Source organism: Hyla sarda, chromosome 8 (genome assembly GCF_029499605.1).
Source record: "Hyla sarda isolate aHylSar1 chromosome 8, aHylSar1.hap1, whole genome shotgun sequence".
Lineage (NCBI taxonomy): Eukaryota > Metazoa > Chordata > Amphibia > Anura > Hylidae > Hyla > Hyla sarda.
The window spans coordinates 211,054,638-211,079,689 of record NC_079196.1 but is presented as its reverse complement, the minus strand read 5'-3'; the positions used below and the strand labels follow the sequence as shown (position 1 = coordinate 211,079,689).

The 25,052-nt window shown below is 38.9% G+C and overlaps 1 protein-coding gene across 4 annotated transcripts in view; it reads left to right on the top strand.

Annotated features, from left to right (window-relative positions):
• Window positions 1-307: 307 nt before the first annotated feature.
• NHERF2 (NHERF family PDZ scaffold protein 2) overlaps window positions 308-25,052 on the top strand; it is a 110,319-nt gene continuing 85,574 nt past the window's right edge. For 3 of the 4 annotated variants that reach the window (XR_008846889.1, XR_008846890.1, XM_056533776.1), the window contains exon 1: window positions 308-876. Coding sequence is in view for 2 of the 4 variants with exons in the window: in XM_056533776.1 (XP_056389751.1) it covers window positions 667-876 (210 nt within the window). In the remaining 2 variants the exon portion in view is untranslated. Of the gene's footprint in view, window positions 877-14,415; window positions 14,567-25,052 lie in introns of those variants that run through there. The other variant, XM_056533777.1, reaches the window with a different exon arrangement.

Sequence of the window (25,052 nt, the reverse complement as noted above, 5' to 3'; positions counted from 1 at the left end):
ATGAAATCGACCCATAACCTTCCGCGCAGAACTTCCCGGTCCCCATCGCCCCCATGTGCAGCACCGTACAGCGCCCCGGCCTCTGTGCCCGCTCCTGCCCCCTGCTGACCCCCCAGTCTGGAAGATTCCAGGTCTGAGCGGAGGGAGGGGCCTGAGCAGCATCTTTGTGGCTTTTCCTTGTTTGCAAGTGAAACACAAGCCAGAGAGCGGAGAGGAGGAGGAGCGGAGCCGGAGAGGAGCACAGAGGAGGAGAGGAGCACAGTGGAGCACAGAGGAGGAGAGGAGCTCACAGGAGCGGAGCACAGAGGAGGAGTGGAGCACAAAGGAGGAGAGGAGCTCACAGGAGAGGAGCACAGAGGAGGAGAGGAGCACAGAGGAGGAGAGGAGCACAGAGGAGGAGAGGAGCACAGAGGAGGAGTGGAGCACAGAGGAGGAGAGGAGCTCACAGGAGAGGAGCACAGAGGAGGAGAAGAGCACAGAGGAGGAGTGGAGCACAGAGGAGGAGAGGAGCACAGAGGGGGAGAGGAGCTCACAGGAGAGGAGCACAGAGGAGGAGAGGAGCACAGAGGGGGAGAGGAGCACACAGGACACCGCCAGCTCCCAGCCCGGGCCCCCACTATGCCCCGCTGAGCCCGCTCACCAGTGCCCGAGCAGCCGTCACCCACCATGGCCCAGGAGCGCCTGCAGCCCCGGCTCTGCCACATCCACAAGGGGGAGCAGGGATACGGCTTCCACCTGCACGGAGAGAAGAACAAGACCGGACAGTACATCCGCAAGGTAGAGCCCGGATCCCCGGCGGAGCTGGCCGGCCTGAAGGCGGGGGACCGGGTGCTGGAAGTCAACGGGGACAACGTGGAGAAGGAGACGCATCACCAGGTACTGCACATATTATACTGTATAGTGTACACTGTGTACTATATATACTACTGTCATTATACTGTATAGTGTACACTATGTACTATATACACTACTGTCATTATACTGTATAGTGTACACTATGTACTATATATACTACTGCCATTATACTGTATAGTGTACACTGTGTACTATATACACTACTGTCATTATACTGTATAGTGTACACGGTGTACTATATATACTACTGTCATTATACTGTATAGTGTACACTGTGTACTATATATACTACTGTCATTATACTGTATAGTGTACACTATGTACTATATATACTACTGCCATTATACTGTATAGTGTACACTGTGTACTATATACACTACTGTCATTATACTGTATAGTGTACACTGTGTACTATATATACTACTGCCATTATACTGTATAGTGTACACTGTGTACTATATACACTACTGTCATTATACTGTATAGTGTACACTGTGTACTATAAACACTTACTGTCATTATACTGTATAGTGTACACTGTGTACTATATACACTACTGTCATTATACTGTATAGTGTACACTGTGTACTATATATACTACTGTCATTATACTGTATAGTGTACACTGTGTACTATATATACTACTGTCATTATACTGTATAGTGTACACTGTGTACTATATACACTACTGTCATTATACTGTGTAGTGTACACTGTGTACTATATATACTACTGTCATTATACTGTATAGTGTACACTGTGTACTATATACACTACTGTCATTATACTGTATAGTGTACACTGTGTACTATATATACTACTGCCATTATACTGTATAGTGTACACTGTGTACTATATACACTACTGTCATTATACTGTATAGTGTACACTGTGTACTATATATACTACTGCCATTATACTGTATAGTGTACACTGTGTACTATATACACTACTGTCATTATACTGTATAGTGTACACGGTGTACTATATACACTACTGTCATTATACTGTATAGTGTACACGGTGTACTATATATACTACTGTCATATTATACTGTATAGTGTACACTGTGTACTATATACACTACTGTCATTATACTGTATAGTGTACACTGTGTACTATATATACTACTGTCATTATACTGTATAGTGTACACTGTGTACTATATATACTACTGTCATTATACTGTATAGTGTACACTGTGTACTATATACACTACTGTCATTATACTGTATAGTGTACACTATGTACTATATACACTACTGTCATTATACTGTATAGTGTACACTGTGTACTATATATACTACTGTCATTATACTGTATAGTGTACACTGTGTACTATATACACTACTGTCATTATACTGTATAGTGTACACTGTGTACTATATACACTACTGTCATTATACTGTATAGTGTACACTGTGTACTATATACACTACTGTCATTATACTGTATAGTGTACACGGTGTACTATATATACTACTGTCATTATACTGTATAGTGTACACTGTGTACTATATATACTACTGTCATTATACTGTATAGTGTACACTATGTACTATATACACTACTGTCATTATACTGTATAGTGTACACTGTGTACTATATATACTACTGCCATTATACTGTATAGTGTACACTGTGTACTATATACACTACTGTCATTATACTGTATAGTGTACACTGTGTACTATAAACACTTACTGTCATTATACTGTATAGTGTACACTGTGTACTATATACACTACTGTCATTATACTGTATAGTGTACACTGTGTACTATATATACTACTGTCATTATACTGTATAGTGTACACTGTGTACTATATATACTACTGTCATTATACTGTATAGTGTACACTGTGTACTATATACACTACTGTCATTATACTGTGTAGTGTACACTGTGTACTATATATACTACTGTCATTATACTGTATAGTGTACACTGTGTACTATATACACTACTGTCATTATACTGTATAGTGTACACTGTGTACTATATATACTACTGCCATTATACTGTATAGTGTACACTGTGTACTATATACACTACTGTCATTATACTGTATAGTGTACACTGTGTACTATATATACTACTGCCATTATACTGTATAGTGTACACTGTGTACTATATACACTACTGTCATTATACTGTATAGTGTACACGGTGTACTATATACACTACTGTCATTATACTGTATAGTGTACACGGTGTACTATATATACTACTGTCATATTATACTGTATAGTGTACACTGTGTACTATATACACTACTGTCATTATACTGTATAGTGTACACTGTGTACTATATACACTACTGTCATTATACTGTATAGTGTACACTGTGTACTATATACACTACTGTCATATTATACTGTATAGTGTACACTATGTACTATATATACTACTGTCATTATACTGTATAGTGTACACTGTGTACTATATACACTACTGTCATTATACTGTATAGTGTACACTGTGTACTATATACACTACTGTCATTATACTGTATAGTGTACACTGTGTACTATATACACTACTGTCATATTATACTGTATAGTGTACACTATGTACTATATACACTACTGTCATTATACTGTATAGTGTACACTGTGTACTATATACACTACTGTCATATTATACTGTATAGTGTACACTGTGTACTATATACACTACTGTCATTATACTGTATAGTGTACACGGTGTACTATATACACTACTGTCATTATACTGTGAATTTATGGAACGGTCTACCTCAGGAACTGGTCACAGCAGGAACAATTAACAGCTTTAAAGCAGGGTTAGATACATTCCTGGAACAAAATAACATTAATGCTTATGCAGAATTATAAAACTACATCCCTTTCCCTTATCCCCTTACATCCTTCCCTTCAATCCCCTGGTTGGACTTGATGGACGTATGTCTTTTTTCAACCATACTAACTATGTAACTATGTAACTATACTGTATAGTGTACACGGTGTACTATATATACTACTGTCATTATACTGTATAGTGTACACTGTGTACTATATATACTACTGTCATTATACTGTATAGTGTACACTGTGTACTATATACACTACTGTCATTATACTGTATAGTGTACACTGTGTACTATATACACTACTGTCATTATACTGTATAGTGTACACTGTGTACTATATATACTACTGTCATTATACTGTATAGTGTACACTGTGTACTATATACACTACTGTCATTATACTGTATAGTGTACACTGTGTACTATATACACTACTGTCATATTATACTGTATAGTGTACACTGTGTACTATATATACTACTGTCATTATACTGTATAGTGTACACTGTGTACTATATATACTACTGTCATTATACTGTATAGTGTACACTGTGTACTATATACACTACTGTCATTATACTGTATAGTGTACACTGTGTACTATATACACTACTGTCATTATACTGTATAGTGTACACTGTGTACTATATACACTACTGTCATTATACTGTATAGTGTACACTGTGTACTATATACACTACTGTCATATTATACTGTATAGTGTACACTGTGTACTATATATACTACTGTCATTATACTGTATAGTGTACACGGTGTACTATATATACTACTGTCATTATACTGTATAGTGTACACTGTGTACTATATACACTACTGTCATTATACTGTATAGTGTACACTGTGTACTATATACACTACTGTCATTATACTGTATAGTGTACACTGTGTACTATATACACTACTGTCATTATACTGTATAGTGTACACGGTGTACTATATATACTACTGTCATTATACTGTATAGTGTACACTGTGTACTATATATACTACTGTCATTATACTGTATAGTGTACACTGTGTACTATATACACTACTGTCATATTATACTGTATAGTGTACACGGTGTACTATATATACTACTGTCATTATACTGTATAGTGTACACTGTGTACTATATACACTACTGTCATTATACTGTATAGTGTACACTGTGTACTATATATACTACTGTCATTATACTGTATAGTGTACACTGTGTACTATATATACTACTGTCATTATACTGTATAGTGTACACTGTGTACTATATACACTACTGTCATTATACTGTATAGTGTACACTATGTACTATATATACTACTGCCATTATACTGTATAGTGTACACTGTGTACTATATACACTACTGTCATTATACTGTATAGTGTACACTGTGTACTATATATACTACTGCCATTATACTGTATAGTGTACACTGTGTACTATATACACTACTGTCATTATACTGTATAGTGTACACTGTGTACTATAAACACTTACTGTCATTATACTGTATAGTGTACACTGTGTACTATATACACTACTGTCATTATACTGTATAGTGTACACTGTGTACTATATATACTACTGTCATTATACTGTATAGTGTACACTGTGTACTATATATACTACTGTCATTATACTGTATAGTGTACACTGTGTACTATATACACTACTGTCATTATACTGTGTAGTGTACACTGTGTACTATATATACTACTGTCATTATACTGTATAGTGTACACTGTGTACTATATACACTACTGTCATTATACTGTATAGTGTACACTGTGTACTATATATACTACTGCCATTATACTGTATAGTGTACACTGTGTACTATATACACTACTGTCATTATACTGTATAGTGTACACTGTGTACTATATATACTACTGCCATTATACTGTATAGTGTACACTGTGTACTATATACACTACTGTCATTATACTGTATAGTGTACACGGTGTACTATATACACTACTGTCATTATACTGTATAGTGTACACGGTGTACTATATATACTACTGTCATATTATACTGTATAGTGTACACTGTGTACTATATACACTACTGTCATTATACTGTATAGTGTACACTGTGTACTATATACACTACTGTCATTATACTGTATAGTGTACACTGTGTACTATATACACTACTGTCATATTATACTGTATAGTGTACACTATGTACTATATATACTACTGTCATTATACTGTATAGTGTACACTGTGTACTATATACACTACTGTCATTATACTGTATAGTGTACACTGTGTACTATATACACTACTGTCATTATACTGTATAGTGTACACTGTGTACTATATACACTACTGTCATATTATACTGTATAGTGTACACTATGTACTATATACACTACTGTCATTATACTGTATAGTGTACACTGTGTACTATATACACTACTGTCATATTATACTGTATAGTGTACACTGTGTACTATATACACTACTGTCATTATACTGTATAGTGTACACGGTGTACTATATACACTACTGTCATTATACTGTGAATTTATGGAACGGTCTACCTCAGGAACTGGTCACAGCAGGAACAATTAACAGCTTTAAAGCAGGGTTAGATACATTCCTGGAACAAAATAACATTAATGCTTATGCAGAATTATAAAACTACATCCCTTTCCCTTATCCCCTTACATCCTTCCCTTCAATCCCCTGGTTGGACTTGATGGACGTATGTCTTTTTTCAACCATACTAACTATGTAACTATGTAACTATACTGTATAGTGTACACGGTGTACTATATATACTACTGTCATTATACTGTATAGTGTACACTGTGTACTATATATACTACTGTCATTATACTGTATAGTGTACACTGTGTACTATATACACTACTGTCATTATACTGTATAGTGTACACTGTGTACTATATACACTACTGTCATTATACTGTATAGTGTACACTGTGTACTATATACACTACTGTCATATTATACTGTATAGTGTACACTGTGTACTATATATACTACTGTCATTATACTGTATAGTGTACACTGTGTACTATATATACTACTGTCATTATACTGTATAGTGTACACTGTGTACTATATACACTACTGTCATTATACTGTATAGTGTACACTGTGTACTATATACACTACTGTCATTATACTGTATAGTGTACACTGTGTACTATATACACTACTGTCATTATACTGTATAGTGTACACTGTGTACTATATACACTACTGTCATATTATACTGTATAGTGTACACTGTGTACTATATATACTACTGTCATTATACTGTATAGTGTACACGGTGTACTATATATACTACTGTCATTATACTGTATAGTGTACACTGTGTACTATATACACTACTGTCATTATACTGTATAGTGTACACTGTGTACTATATACACTACTGTCATTATACTGTATAGTGTACACTGTGTACTATATACACTACTGTCATTATACTGTATAGTGTACACGGTGTACTATATATACTACTGTCATTATACTGTATAGTGTACACTGTGTACTATATATACTACTGTCATTATACTGTATAGTGTACACTGTGTACTATATACACTACTGTCATATTATACTGTATAGTGTACACGGTGTACTATATATACTACTGTCATTATACTGTATAGTGTACACTGTGTACTATATACACTACTGTCATTATACTGTATAGTGTACACTGTGTACTATATATACTACTGTCATTATACTGTATAGTGTACACTGTGTACTATATATACTACTGTCATTATACTGTATAGTGTACACTGTGTACTATATACACTACTGTCATTATACTGTATAGTGTACACTATGTACTATATATACTACTGCCATTATACTGTATAGTGTACACTGTGTACTATATACACTACTGTCATTATACTGTATAGTGTACACTGTGTACTATATATACTACTGCCATTATACTGTATAGTGTACACTGTGTACTATATACACTACTGTCATTATACTGTATAGTGTACACTGTGTACTATAAACACTTACTGTCATTATACTGTATAGTGTACACTGTGTACTATATACACTACTGTCATTATACTGTATAGTGTACACTGTGTACTATATATACTACTGTCATTATACTGTATAGTGTACACTGTGTACTATATATACTACTGTCATTATACTGTATAGTGTACACTGTGTACTATATACACTACTGTCATTATACTGTGTAGTGTACACTGTGTACTATATATACTACTGTCATTATACTGTATAGTGTACACTGTGTACTATATACACTACTGTCATTATACTGTATAGTGTACACTGTGTACTATATATACTACTGCCATTATACTGTATAGTGTACACTGTGTACTATATACACTACTGTCATTATACTGTATAGTGTACACTGTGTACTATATATACTACTGCCATTATACTGTATAGTGTACACTGTGTACTATATACACTACTGTCATTATACTGTATAGTGTACACGGTGTACTATATACACTACTGTCATTATACTGTATAGTGTACACGGTGTACTATATATACTACTGTCATATTATACTGTATAGTGTACACTGTGTACTATATACACTACTGTCATTATACTGTATAGTGTACACTGTGTACTATATACACTACTGTCATTATACTGTATAGTGTACACTGTGTACTATATACACTACTGTCATATTATACTGTATAGTGTACACTATGTACTATATATACTACTGTCATTATACTGTATAGTGTACACTGTGTACTATATACACTACTGTCATTATACTGTATAGTGTACACTGTGTACTATATACACTACTGTCATTATACTGTATAGTGTACACTGTGTACTATATACACTACTGTCATATTATACTGTATAGTGTACACTATGTACTATATACACTACTGTCATTATACTGTATAGTGTACACTGTGTACTATATACACTACTGTCATATTATACTGTATAGTGTACACTGTGTACTATATACACTACTGTCATTATACTGTATAGTGTACACGGTGTACTATATACACTACTGTCATTATACTGTGAATTTATGGAACGGTCTACCTCAGGAACTGGTCACAGCAGGAACAATTAACAGCTTTAAAGCAGGGTTAGATACATTCCTGGAACAAAATAACATTAATGCTTATGCAGAATTATAAAACTACATCCCTTTCCCTTATCCCCTTACATCCTTCCCTTCAATCCCCTGGTTGGACTTGATGGACGTATGTCTTTTTTCAACCATACTAACTATGTAACTATGTAACTATACTGTATAGTGTACACGGTGTACTATATATACTACTGTCATTATACTGTATAGTGTACACTGTGTACTATATATACTACTGTCATTATACTGTATAGTGTACACTGTGTACTATATACACTACTGTCATTATACTGTATAGTGTACACTGTGTACTATATACACTACTGTCATTATACTGTATAGTGTACACTGTGTACTATATATACTACTGTCATTATACTGTATAGTGTACACTGTGTACTATATACACTACTGTCATTATACTGTATAGTGTACACTGTGTACTATATACACTACTGTCATATTATACTGTATAGTGTACACTGTGTACTATATATACTACTGTCATTATACTGTATAGTGTACACTGTGTACTATATATACTACTGTCATTATACTGTATAGTGTACACTGTGTACTATATACACTACTGTCATTATACTGTATAGTGTACACTGTGTACTATATACACTACTGTCATTATACTGTATAGTGTACACTGTGTACTATATACACTACTGTCATTATACTGTATAGTGTACACTGTGTACTATATACACTACTGTCATATTATACTGTATAGTGTACACTGTGTACTATATATACTACTGTCATTATACTGTATAGTGTACACGGTGTACTATATATACTACTGTCATTATACTGTATAGTGTACACTGTGTACTATATACACTACTGTCATTATACTGTATAGTGTACACTGTGTACTATATACACTACTGTCATTATACTGTATAGTGTACACTGTGTACTATATACACTACTGTCATTATACTGTATAGTGTACACTGTGTACTATATATACTACTGTCATTATACTGTATAGTGTACACTGTGTACTATATATACTACTGTCATTATACTGTATAGTGTACACTGTGTACTATATACACTACTGTCATATTATACTGTATAGTGTACACGGTGTACTATATATACTACTGTCATTATACTGTATAGTGTACACTGTGTACTATATACACTACTGTCATTATACTGTATAGTGTACACTGTGTACTATATACACTACTGTCATATTATACTGTATAGTGTACACTGTGTACTATATATACTACTGTCATTATACTGTATAGTGTACACTGTGTACTATATACACTACTGTCATTATACTGTATAGTGTACACTGTGTACTATATACACTACTGTCATATTATACTGTATAGTGTACACTGTGTACTATATATACTACTGTCATTATACTGTATAGTGTACACTGTGTACTATATATACTACTGTCATTATACTGTATAGTGTACACTGTGTACTATATACACTACTGTCATTATACTGTATAGTGTACACTGTGTACTATATACACTACTGTCATTATACTGTATAGTGTACACTGTGTACTATATACACTACTGTCATTATACTGTATAGTGTACACTGTGTACTATATATACTACTGTCATTATACTGTATAGTGTACACTGTGTACTATATATACTACTGTCATTATACTGTATAGTGTACACTGTGTACTATATACACTACTGTCATATTATACTGTATAGTGTACACGGTGTACTATATATACTACTGTCATTATACTGTATAGTGTACACTGTGTACTATATACACTACTGTCATTATACTGTATAGTGTACACTGTGTACTATATACACTACTGTCATATTATACTGTATAGTGTACACTGTGTACTATATATACTACTGTCATTATACTGTATAGTGTACACTGTGTACTATATACACTACTGTCATTATACTGTATAGTGTACACTGTGTACTATATACACTACTGTCATATTATACTGTATAGTGTACACTGTGTACTATATATACTACTGTCATTATACTGTATAGTGTACACTGTGTACTATATATACTACTGTCATTATACTGTATAGTGTACACTGTGTACTATATACACTACTGTCATTATACTGTATAGTGTACACTGTGTACTATATACACTACTGTCATTATACTGTATAGTGTACACTGTGTACTATATACACTACTGTCATTATACTGTATAGTGTACACTGTGTACTATATATACTACTGTCATTATACTGTATAGTGTACACTGTGTACTATATATACTACTGTCATTATACTGTATAGTGTACACTGTGTACTATATACACTACTGTCATATTATACTGTATAGTGTACACAGTGTACTATATATACTACTGTCATTATACTGTATAGTGTACACTGTGTACTATATACACTACTGTCATTATACTGTATAGTGTACACTGTGTACTATATACACTACTGTCATATTATACTGTATAGTGTACACTGTGTACTATATATACTACTGTCATTATACTGTATAGTGTACACTGTGTACTATATACACTACTGTCATTATACTGTATAGTGTACACTGTGTACTATATACACTACTGTCATATTATACTGTATAGTGTACACTGTGTACTATATATACTACTGTCATTATACTGAATAGTGTACACTGTGTACTATATATACTACTGTCATTATACTGTATAGTGTACACTGTGTACTATATACACTACTGTCATTATACTGTATAGTGTACACTGTGTACTATATACACTACTGTCATTATACTGTATAGTGTACACTGTGTACTATATACACTACTGTCATTATACTGTATAGTGTACACTGTGTACTATATATACTACTGTCATTATACTGTATAGTGTACACTGTGTACTATATATACTACTGTCATTATACTGTATAGTGTACACTGTGTACTATATACACTACTGTCATATTATACTGTATAGTGTACACAGTGTACTATATACACTACTGTCATATTATACTGTATAGTGTACACTGTGTACTATATACACTACTGTCATATTATACTGTATAGTGTACACGGTGTACTATATATACTACTGTCATTATACTGTATAGTGTACACTGTGTACTATATACACTACTGTCATTATACTGTATAGTGTACACTGTGTACTATATACACTACTGTCATATTATACTGTATAGTGTACACTGTGTACTATATATACTACTGTCATCATACTGTATAGTGTACACTGTGTACTATATATACTACTGTCATATTATACTGTATAGTGTACACTGTGTACTATATACACTACTGCCATTATACTGTATAGTGTACACTGTGTACTATATACACTTACTACTGTCATTATACTGTATAGTGTACACTGTGTACTATATATACTACTGTCATTATACTGTATAGTGTACACTGTGTACTATATATACTACTGTCATATTATACTGTATAGTGTACACTGTGTACTATATATACTACTGTCATTATACTGTATAGTGTACACTGTGTACTATATACACTTACTACTGTCATTATACTGTATAGTGTACACTGTGTACTATATACACTACTGTCATATTATACTGTATAGTGTACACTGTGTACTATATATACTTACTGTCATTATACTGTATAGTGTACACTGTGTACTATATACACTACTGTCATTATACTGTATAGTGTACACTATGTACTATATTCACATACTACTGTCATTATACTGTATAGTGTACACTGTGTACTATATACACTTACTGTCATTATACTGTATAGTGTACACTGTGTACTATATACACTACTGTCATTATACTGTATAGTGTACACTATGTACTATATACACTACTGTCATTATACTGTATAGTGTACACTGTGTACTATATACACTACTGTCATTATACTGTATAGTGTACACTGTGTACTATATACACTACTGTCATATTATACTGTATAGTGTACACTGTGTACTATATATACTACTGTCATTATACTGTATAGTGTACACTGTGTACTATATACACTACTGTCATTATACTGTATAGTGTACACTGTGTACTATATACACTACTGTCATATTATACTGTATAGTGTACACTGTGTACTATATATACTACTGTCATTATACTGTATAGTGTACACTGTGTACTATATATACTACTGTCATATTATACTGTATAGTGTACACTGTGTACTATATACACTACTGCCATTATACTGTATAGTGTACACTGTGTACTATATACACTTACTACTGTCATTATACTGTATAGTGTACACTGTGTACTATATATACTACTGTCATTATACTGTATAGTGTACACTGTGTACTATATATACTACTGTCATATTATACTGTATAGTGTACACTGTGTACTATATATACTACTGTCATTATACTGTATAGTGTACACTGTGTACTATATACACTTACTACTGTCATTATACTGTATAGTGTACACTGTGTACTATATACACTACTGTCATATTATACTGTATAGTGTACACTGTGTACTATATATACTTACTGTCATTATACTGTATAGTGTACACTGTGTACTATATACACTACTGTCATTATACTGTATAGTGTACACTATGTACTATATTCACATACTACTGTCATTATACTGTATAGTGTACACTGTGTACTATATACACTTACTGTCATTATACTGTATAGTGTACACTATGTACTATATACACTACTGTCATATTATACTGTATAGTGTACACTGTGTACTATATACACTTACTGTCATTATACTGTATAGTGTACACTGTGTACTATATACACTACTGTCATTATACTGTATAGTGTACACTATGTACTATATACACTACTGTCATTATACTGTATAGTGTACACTATGTACTATATACACTACTGTCATATTATACTGTATAGTGTACACTATGTACTTTATACACTACTGTCATTATACTGTATAGTGTACACTATGTACTATATACACTACTGTCATATTATACTGTATAGTGTACACTATGTACTATATACACTACTGTCATATTATACTGTATAGTGTACACTATGTACTATATACACTACTGTCATTATACTGTATAGTGTACACTATGTACTATATACACTACTGTCATTATACTGTATAGTGTACACTGTGTACTATATACACTACTGTCATTATACTGTATAGAGTACACTATGTACTATATAAACTACTGTCATATTATACTGTATCGTGTACACTATGTACTATATAAACTACTGTCATATTATACTGTATAGTGTACACTGTGTACTATATACACTACTGTCATTATACTGTATAGAGTACACTATGTACTATATACACATACTACTGTCATTATACTGTATAGTGTACACTGTATACTATATACACTTACTGTCATTATACTGTATAGTGTTAGAAGTTGCCCAGTTGCCCATAGCAACCAATCAACACGCTTCTTTCATTTTTAACGAGGCCTCTGCAAAATGAAAGAAGCGATCTGATTGGTTGCTATTGGCAACTGGGCAACTTTTCCTCTGGACAGGTTTTGATAAATCTCCCCCATAATAGTGAATGTGAACACATATTGATGGGCTGCAGGCAGTGTCACGTGTTATTAGAATAGTGAATACGATCGCCTGTACTCCTCTCCTATCCATCTCTGGAACATTGCTGTGCGGTGACCTTCCGCCTCTGAATCACCTCCATGACAGTATTCACCCCATTATCACATCAGAGGAGACAGGTAGATAAGCGTCACCCTCCCTGGGGCCCGGGAAGAGGCTGTATGTTGTGGACCAATACTGTCAACTTCCAGCTCTTGCAAAACTACAACTCCCAGCATGCCCGGACAGCCAACGGCTATTTATTTATAGAGTTTTCCTTTATATATTCTATGTTAAGCGCTGGTGACTTTTCTGTAGATGACACAGAGCTGGCACCGCTCCAGCTGGCACCGTGTATAGATTATAAGAGACTTGTTGGTCGTGGGATTACAGCCATACCACAGGCATGTGAAATGGAAAGGCAAGTATTTATTGAGTTATGTATATACGCAGGTAGCTGTCACGCTGATCTCCGTGTGATCTCGCAGGGGATTTGCGGTCTCTTTTGCGGCGTATGAACCGGCAGAATCAGCCTTGTATTGTTATATGACTGGGTCCAGTACAATCCCTTCACCTTCTTTTAGTGTTTCCTAATATGTTATCCCATATAAAAAAAAAAAAAAAAAAAAACGGGGGCCAGAGCCCTTTAAATTAACCCTTTCCACCCCCCCAAAAAAAAAAAAAAAAATATATATATATATATATATATATATATATATATATATATAAATAAAAAAGTATTATCTGTTAGGACTATTAAAAAGGCCTCAGGCAGATTCCCAGTGCAGCGCTGCTTTAGTAGTCCCCCGATGACACGGCTCCCCTGAGGATAACTCCAGATACTTCAAAACATCTTGTACAGCCGTGTGATCCGGAAGGTGTATTGATCTCTGTGTGAACAGCGTCACTGGGAGCTATCCGCTAGGGCAGCATGACGCAACCTTCGGCTGTCAGGGCATGATAGAAGTTGTAGTTTAGCAACAGCTGGAGAGCCACAGTTTAGGGAACACTGGCCGAAGAGTGTCAGTACATGTTAGGAGTTGTAGTTTAGTAACAGCTGGGAAGCCCCAGTTTGGGGAACACTAGTCGTAGGCTGTCAGGGCATGATAGGAGTTGTACTGGACGAAGGCTGTCAGGACATGATAGGAGTTGTAATTTTGCAATAGCTGGAGAGCCCTAGTTTAGGACATGATAGGAGTTGTAGTTTTGCAACAGCTGGAGCGCCCTAGCTTAGGGAACATTATCTGAAGGCTGTCAGGACATGATAGAAGTTGTAGTTTAGCAACAGCTGGAGAGCCACAGTTTAGGGAACAGTGGTCGTAGGGTGTCAGTACATGTTAGGAGTTGTAGTTAAGCAACAGCTGGGAAGCCCTAGTTTGGGGAACACTAGTCGTAGGCTGTCAGGGCATGATGGGAGTTGTACTGGACGAAGGCTGTCAGGACATGATAGGAGTTGTAATTTTGAAACAGCTGGAGAGCCCTAGTTTAGGACATGATAGGAGTTGTAGTTTTGCAACAGCTGGAGTGCCCTAGCTTAGGGAACATTATCTGAAGGCTGTCAGGACATGATAGGAGTTGTAGTTTAGCAACAGCTGGAGAGCCACAGTTTAGGGAACACTGGTCGAAGGGTGTCAGTACATGTTAGGAGTTGTAGTTTAGTAACAGCTGGGAAGCCCCAGTTTTGGGGAAGACTAGCCAAAGGCTTACAGGGAATGATAGGAGTTGTAGTTAAGCAACAGCTGGGAAGCCCCAGTTTGGGGAACACTAGTCGTAGGCTGTCAGGGCATGATAGGAGTTGTACTGGACGAAGGCTGTCAGGACATGATAGGAGTTGTAATTTTGCAACAGCTGGAGAGCCCTAGTTTAGGACATGATAGGAGTTGTAGTTTTGCAACAGCTGGAGCGCCCTAGCTTAGGGAACATTATCTGAAGGCTGTCATGACATGATAGGAGTTGTAGTTTAGCAACAGCTGGAGAGCCACAGTTTAGGGAACACTGGTCGAAGGGTGTCAGTACATGTTAGGAGTTGTAGTTTAGTAACAGCTGGGAAGCCCCAGTTTTGGGGAAGACTAGCCAAAGGCTTACAGGGAATGATAGGAGTTGTAGTTAAGCAACAGCTGGGAAGCCCCAGTTTGGGGAACACTAGTCGTAGGCTGTCAGGGCATGATAGGAGTTGTACTGGACGAAGGCTGTCAGGACATGATAGGAGTTGTAATTTTGCAACAGCTGGAGAGCCCTAGTTTAGGACATGATAGGAGTTGTAGTTTTGCAACAGCTGGAGCGCCCTAGTTTAGGGAAAATTATCTGAAGGCTGTCAGGACATGATAGGAGTTGTAGTTTAGCAACAGCTGGAGAGCCACAGTTTGGGGAACACTAGTCGAAGGCTGTCAGGGCATGATAGGAGTTGTAATTTTGCAACAGCTGGAGAGCCCTAGTTTAGGGAACATTATCTGAAGACTGTCAGGGCATGATAGGAGTTGTAGTTTAGCAACAGCTGAAGAGCCACAGTTTGAGGAACACAGGCTAAAGGCTGTCAGAGCATGATAGGAGTTGTTGTTTTGCCAAAGCTGGGAAGCTTCAGTTTGGGGAACACTAGATGGAGGCTGTCAGGGCATAATAGGAGGTGTAGTTTTGCAACAGCAGGATGGGAACCCAGGCCAAAGGCTATGAGAGCATGGTAGGAGGTGAAGAGCCAAGGTTGAGGAATACTGATCCAAGGTCATCGAGACTTGATGGGAGTTGTAGTTTTGCAACATTTGGAGAGCCACAAGTTCGAGAACATTGGCCCAGGGCCTCATAAATCCGGCATCAAAGATATGCCAGTGAAGCCAGGCCCGTCTTGTCTACTAAACACTCCTTCTGGCGAACATCACACAAATAAAATGTACGCCGACAGAAAGTCCAAAAATCAATACGGCAAACACAGATTCTCGGTCTATTTTGGCCATTTGGGCTATGTTTATGGGCGCACACGCCTTAGTAAATGTCCCCCATAAGGTGTTCTGTGGGTATGTCCACATGTTTCTTTTCTGGTATCCTGGCAACATGGCCTGATGAGGTTGTGTAAATGCGGCCTAAGCAAGCAGGACAGAAGGTCTATAGTCACATGACCCAACACCGTCTTGGGAGAAGGATCCCTGTTGTGGAGGGCAGGATCTTGGACATGAATAATAATCATGGACCTTTTTGCCAGAAATCAACATATATCTACGTCACATGACTGAAAAAAGGGAAGTCCCTCTAAAGGAGAGGTGACATTATGGATACGATGGCAGCTCTTCCCATGATAATAATGGTTTTGCCGTTGCTGTTTCCATGTATCGTGAGGCGTCCATCGTAACATGTTTTCAGTTGCGTCTCGGCCTCGTGAAGGGAACGCGCTGGACACAGAGCTGCATTTATAGGTTACAGGGCCCCGGGGCTCATAGTGTAATACAATGGCGGTCATGGTAATCGCTGGTCCCTGACCTTCAGAGAATTTGAGGTCAAGATAAACGTGTTTGGCAGGTCACCTCATTTCCTCCTGGCGAGCTGCCACCACTTCGGGATGTTTTTAGTCCATTGTATAATGGGTCCATTAGGCCACATAAACAAATATGACAGCAAATATGTCCGCCATTACAGCTATTACAGCTCCCTCAGTGGTTGTCACTCACCTAGGCCTGCCGGGCGATACAGGGCTCGGTGACATATTCTGGTCTGAGAGAAAACACAATATTATGCATATAATGAAAAGCTATTCAATTTCCCAATATACCGCACTTATATATTCATTCCTCACGTTTTTCAACATCTCTGTTTTCAGGCATTGAATAGAAAAATTAATGGGGAAAAAAATATGTCCTGGCCGTGTTACGGACACCCATGTTAGGGCCTGTTCACAATGGGGAGATTTATCAAAATCTGTGCTGAGGAAAAGTTGCTGAGTTGCCCATAGCAACCAATCAGATCGCTTCTTTCATTTTGCAAAGGCCTTGTTAAAAGTGAAAGAAGCGATCTGATTGGTTGCTATGGGCAACTCAGCAACTTTTCCTCTGCACAGATTTTGATAAATCTCCCCCATTATGTTTCCTGTCACAAATCAGAGCTATTTGCCAGAAATACCTTCAGGTCCAATGAATTTAATGGACAAAACATATTCTTAAGCCATGTTCACATGAAGGAATTTCGAGAAAAAAATTTTCTTGGAATTTCCATTGCAGTTCTCCCTTTGTTTCCAATGGGATTCCGCTAAACCGTGCGCACTGCGCAATTTTTGCATGACGTGTCAATTCTTTCTACGGAATCCTCTCAGAAATGCATTGCCGTCTATGGAGACACAGCATTTCCGAGAGGTCCTAGCGCCGGTATGTTCTACCGGTGCCTGCTGTTTGCCGGGCGGACATTCCGCAAACATTTCGCCGTGTGAACATGGCCTAATAGTGAATATATTGCCTCAGTTTCCCAAAACATACGTTCCTGCGCAGATTAGCGCACAGAAACTATATATATTTTGGAATTAGGGTACGTTCAGACGAGCGGATCCACAGCGTATTTTACGCTGCAGATCCACCACTGAAGGACCCCCTACAGGGTGCCTTTAGATGTGCCTGCTCGGAGCGGTAATACGCCGCTATGTGCAGACACACTGCTGCGATGCGTGAGTTGTCGCACATGCGCGGTGTTACTCGCACACATTGTGACCGCTCCCCCTGCTCCCTGAGCTAGGCCGAGAGTAGCCGCGATGTGCGAGTATACTGTGCATGCACCCGGCAACTCGCACATCGCAGTGTGTCTGCTCGTAGCGGCGGATTGCCGGTCCGAGCAGGCACCTGTAAAGGCAAAGGCGGATCCGCAGCGTAATACGTGCTGGGAATCCGCTCGTGTGAACGTACCCTTAGACACTTAATGGAACCACCACAAACATGTGACAGAAACATTTATGTAAATGGACCTTGGGGGTTGTTCACACTACTTAGATTCCGCTCTGAATTTTCCACAAGGAAATTCAGAGCTCATTCAGCTTGCTGCAGCTTCCCATTGATTTTAATGAAAGTCGGTGGTTCCGCCGAGGAATTGGATTCCGGCGCGAGATTGACCATGGGGGAGATTTATCAAAACCCGTCCAGAGGAAATGTAGTTGAGTTGCCCATAGCAACCAATCAGATCGCTTCTTTTATTTTTGAAAAGGCCTCTGAAAAATGAAAGAAGCGATCTGATTGGTTGCTATGGGCCACTCAGCAACTTTTCCTCTGCACAGGTTTTGATGAATCTCCCCCCATGTTGATTTTTGGGACTTTGAGTTTCGGTTCTTGTTTTTGCTGAAAATTATATAGATATAAGCGCAGATTTTTTGGCAATTTTTCACTGCGCGGATCCACTGAGGAAATTCTGCGCTTTCCTCAGTGTGAATATACTGTGATAACTCTGCTGTAACAAATTGTGTGGTAGCCTAGATCTTTATTCACAGAAGTAAACAATGAAGTTTCCTGTTGAAACGACAGCAAGCAGAGTTATTGAAATTGATACAGAATGTTTCTTAGAAAATTATATATGTTTTCCCTGTACAATGAATAACCTATATGAATATGCGACAGATTTTTCAGGGTGTGGGCCTGCGCTCTTTGTTGCTTCTGCTTCATAGCCTTCTCCTACATCAGTGTTTTCCAACTAGGGTGTCTCCAGCTGTTGCAAAACTACAACTCCCAGCATGCCCGGACAGCAAACGGCTGTCCGGGCATGCTGGGAGTTGTAGTTTTGCAACAGCTGGAGACACTCTGATTGGAAAACACTGTTCTAGATGGTTTGTAAGTGTATTTTATGGCACTGTATACCTTCCACCGTGTGCACACAGTGCTACTAGCATATGCATGACTGTAAACATAGGCGAGGACTTTCCACCTGCCCGGGAGACTTCTCTTTAATTTCTCACATCTCTGCTCTTTATACGTTCACACGTCTCTTATATGTTCATTTTTTTAATCAACTGGTGCCAGAAAGTTAAACAGATTTGTAAATTACTTCTATAAAAAAATCTTAATCCTTCCAGTACTTATTAGCTGCTGAATACTACAAAGGAAACTATTTTCTTTTTGGAACACAGAGCTCTCTGCTGACATCACGAGCACAGTGCTCTCTTCTGACATCTCTGTCCATTTTAGGAACTGTCCAGAGTAGGAGAAAATCCCCATAGCAAACATATGCTGCTCTGGACAGTTCCTAAAATGGACAGAGATGTCAGCAGAGAGCACTGTGCTCGTGATGTCAGCAGAGAGCTCTGTGTTCCAAAAACAAAATAATTTCCTCTGTAGTATTCAGCAGCTAATAAGTACTGGAAGGATTAAGATTTTTTTTAATAGAAGTAATTTACAAATCTGTTTATCTTTCTGACACCAGCGGATCTATTTGCGGGTTTACCGCTACGTATTTGAAAGGAGACAGGCTCTTCACAGCTGTCCGCAGCAGAAAATCCACCGCAGACCCTATTGACTTCAATGGGGCTTGCAAAGCATTTTCCGCAGGGGAAAATCTGCTGTGGACAGCCACAGAGAGCCCGCCCCCTTTCAAATATGCAGCGGGAAACTCACAAATAAATCCGCTCGTGCAAACAAGCCCAAATTCAGTAAAGTCCTGTAGTGGATTTCGCTGCACATTATGTACAGATCTCCAGCAGAATCAGATAGACGTTTCTGTGCGGAAAATGCGCCCGGAAAATACAGGCGGAGATTCTGCACATTTAAATGCCCCACCTCATAGACTGCAGTGTATTTCCGAGCGGATGCCGGAATTGGGATTTCTGCGGCAGATGTGCACAGCAAATTCCGCCATGTGCACAGTGCAGCCGAATCCCATTGAAATCAATGTCAGTGCGGAATATTCCGGAGGAATTCCACATGGACATTCCGTCGTGTGAACAAAGCCTTATTCCGCACAGACTTTCTGCTGCAGCAGAGTGCCATTGATTTCAATGGGATTCTGCTGCACTGTGCACACTGCGGAATATCCACGGGAAAGGCTTCTGCTGCAAATATTCCTGTTCTGGCGTCCGCAGGAATAATAGTCACGTCAATTCTTTCTGCGGATTTTGCTTGGAAATGGATTGTCGTCTATGAGACGGCACATTTCTGAGAGGTCCTAGCACCTGCCGGATTGTGCAAATGTGTGGAATGTCTGCCTTGTTTTCTAGGTGGACATTCTGCACATTTTTACACCGTGTGAACATGGCCTTTGGGTGCCTTTGCTGGTTGGTTTATTGATGATACATTTTACCTGTGCTGATACATTGTAACAAACTATCAGCATGAGGCCATGTTTGCGCAGCAGAATCTGGCGGAAAAAATCTGCTTGGAAATTCTGTGGCTGCTGAGTCAAACCTTCTGCTACGGAATTTCCGATTCCGGCCTCCGCAGAAAGATTTGACATGTGAGTTCTTTCTGCAGAATCCGCTCGGAAATGCATTGGCGTCTACAGAGATGTCCCATTTCTGAGCAGTCCTAGCAACATTCCGCAAAATCTCCCGCAGTGTGAACATGGCCCGAGATAGAAGTTTCTGCAATTTTGATCTCTCCCGATTTATTACCCTAAGTGACTCCTAGTAAAGGGAAATAAATGGATACCAGACAATCGCTTATAATGCAATCGCCCACCATGTTATATGTCCTTATAGGGTCCGCGTCCCCCGTAAACAGCGCTGCTGAAGGGGTTAAGGAGGCAGTGTCACATTGTGTCTGGTCGTGTCATTGTCGCTGACATAACCCTGCCATTGTCCTCGCTCTTTTCATTGTCACTGATCTCTGAGTCACATTGTGTTGGGTTTCGTCACTTCACGTCCCGGGACGTCGGAATTCTTTTTTTTTTTTTGTATTTTCGCCTTTTTTTCTTTTTTCTTCCTCTGGGGTTGTTTTTCGTTGGCGGTGCGGTCACTCTGTTCTGGGCTCAAACAAAGTCCCGTTTATGTCAGGCGGCCATAATGCTTTCAGACCCCGCTCCAGGCTGTGTTACTGTATGGGTCTTGATGGTGATAAATTCGCCATTCCCCCCCCCCCCCCCCCCCCTCCATCAGATTTATAGTGATGTATAGTAGAGCCCTGCATTGGGATTGGAAACCCGTGGGACCCAACCCAAAACCTGCGGGCACAGGCACAGGAGGCTGCTGCGGGCGGGACAAAATCCCGCAGCAGCCTCAGCAACTCAGCCTTACAGTCATCAGTCACCACCCCCGGTGGGGTTGCTGCTCGACCAAACTGAACTAGGAAGATCAGGATGATCATTGCTATAGGTTATGTGTCTATAGGACAGTGGTCTCTAAACCATGGACCTCCAGCTGTTTCAAAACTACAACTCCCAGCAGCCCGGATAGCCAACAGCTGGAAGTTGTAGTTTTGCAACAGCTGGAGGTCCACATTTTGGAGACCATTGCTATAGGGAAATGCACAGACATTTAATGTGTCACTGCACAGTAGCTCTGGGATTTCTTTTATGAACTAGGAAGATCAGGATGATCATTGTAAGGGTATATTCACACAGCAGAATTTCCGTGCAGAATTCCGCCGTAATTCACTGCCTATCAATTTCAATGGGATTCTGCAGTCCCATTTAGACAACGGATTTTCCACGACGGGCATTCCGCAACTATATAAGACGGTCACGGCAGAATCCTATTGTAGTCATTGGGGCTTGAATTTTAGCGGAATTCTGGGTTCTGGGAACACGGGAATTCTGCTGCAATTCCCAGGAATTCCTGCAATTTAATTCAGCAAGCTTTGCTGAACGGAATTTCTGCGGCATTGCGGAAATGACGCCGTGTGAACATATCTTTATGAGTTCTGTCCCTGTAGGAAGAAGTATGGCGGTTTATTGTTTCTGCCCTGTTGTGCCAGTGCGGAATTACATTGATATTTGACATGTTTTGTGGTTTGCTCATATAGAATAGACCTTAGCGTTGGAGATTTTCGGCGCCAAATCTCAATAGAGATACCAGATAGGGCGGATATCCGCAGGGAATCTGGGAAGTGATTACCGTACCGCCGCATCTGAACGGGTCCCCTCCTTACACTACGTATCTCAGCGCACCAATGGTTACTAGGGCTGTGATACTCGGTTTCACAAGCGGGCAAGTGCCAACATTGTTGAGCGGTTACCCAGTTGGCGCAACCTCGGCTGACATTCTCAGGTGTCTAATCCTCATTGTATAGGCATAATCGGGCATTGAAAGGAATTGGGACATAGCTACGTGGTGAGCAGTCGCAGGGGTGCGCGAAAAACAGGTAAGAGATGGCGTCAGATCAGTGTTTTCTAACCAGGGTGCCTCCAGCTGTTGCAAAACTACAACTCCCAGCATGCCCGGACAACCTGGTTAGTTGTAGTTTTGCTAGGAGTTGTAGTTTTGCAACAGCTGGAGGCTCCGTGGTTAATTGTAGTTTAGCTGGGAGTTGTAGTTTTGCAACAGCTGGAGGCACCCTGGTTAGTTGTAGTTTTGCTGGGAGTTGTAGTTTTGCAACAGCAAAAGGCACCAAAACGCTGGTCCAGATGAAACTGAGAGAATCTGTCCCTGCAGAGTTCCCCTTTAATTCATGGTTAGGAAAAATTGATCTGACAGGTAAGAGATGGCGTCAGATCACTGTTTCCTAACAAAGGTGCCTCCAGCTGTTGCAAAACCTTTGGCTGTCCGGGCATGCTGGGAGTTGTAGTTTTGCAACAGCTGGAGGCACCCTGGTTAGTTGTAGTTTTGCTGGGGGTTGAAGTTTTGCAATAGCTGAAGGCACCCTGGTTAGTTGTAGTTTTGCTGGGAGTTGTAGTTTTGCAACAGCTGGAGGTGCCCTGGTTAGTTGTAGTTTTGCTGGGAGTTGTAGTTTTGCCACAGCTGGAGGCACCCTGGTTAGTTGTAGTTGTGCTGGGAGTTGTCGTTTTTCAACAGCAGAAGGCACCGAAACGTTGGTCCTGATGAAACTGAAAGAATCTGTCCCCGCGGAGTACCCGTTTAATTAACCTATAACGAATAACGTTCATAAGTTTTGGAGAAACTCTACAACCCCCCCTCCCTTTCCCCCACTTAGCAGTGAGAACCTGTATAACGGGCGGAGTGCCCAAATGCGGAGAACAATAGTCATTGTCCCTAAGAAAAGCTTTTTCCATAAATAAGTTTGGGTGTGTTGAATATCGCGGACCCCCGGGGGTATACTCCTGCCCTGAAATCTGTGTAAACAAAGTCATACGCTAAGATGGTATCAAGATGAAAAGCCGATTCACGCGGTCCGTCCTCCGGGCGTAGGCAGCGTACCGTTATGTCTGTGTTTCCATTTTGGGGGGTGGGGGGGCTACGGCTTTAAGGAGGTGGTCTTCCTTTTTTACGTCAAACTTTGTTACGGTTGTTCAGGACTAAAAAAAAAAAAAAACAGAGCTGATTTTTATATTTAAAAAACCAGCGCCACCCCTTTCCTCTGGTCGTGTGCAGTATTACAACTTGGCTCCATTCACTTCAGTGGAACTGTGCTGCAATATCGCACACACGACCTGAGGACAGGGGTGGCGCTGTTTTTAGAAAGGAATCCGCTGTTTTTTCCGAATCCTGGTTAACCCCATAATACAAGTAAATAAGATATTCTTGCGTAAAGTAGAGGCAGCCTGTGTGGCCGCTATGGGGCCAAG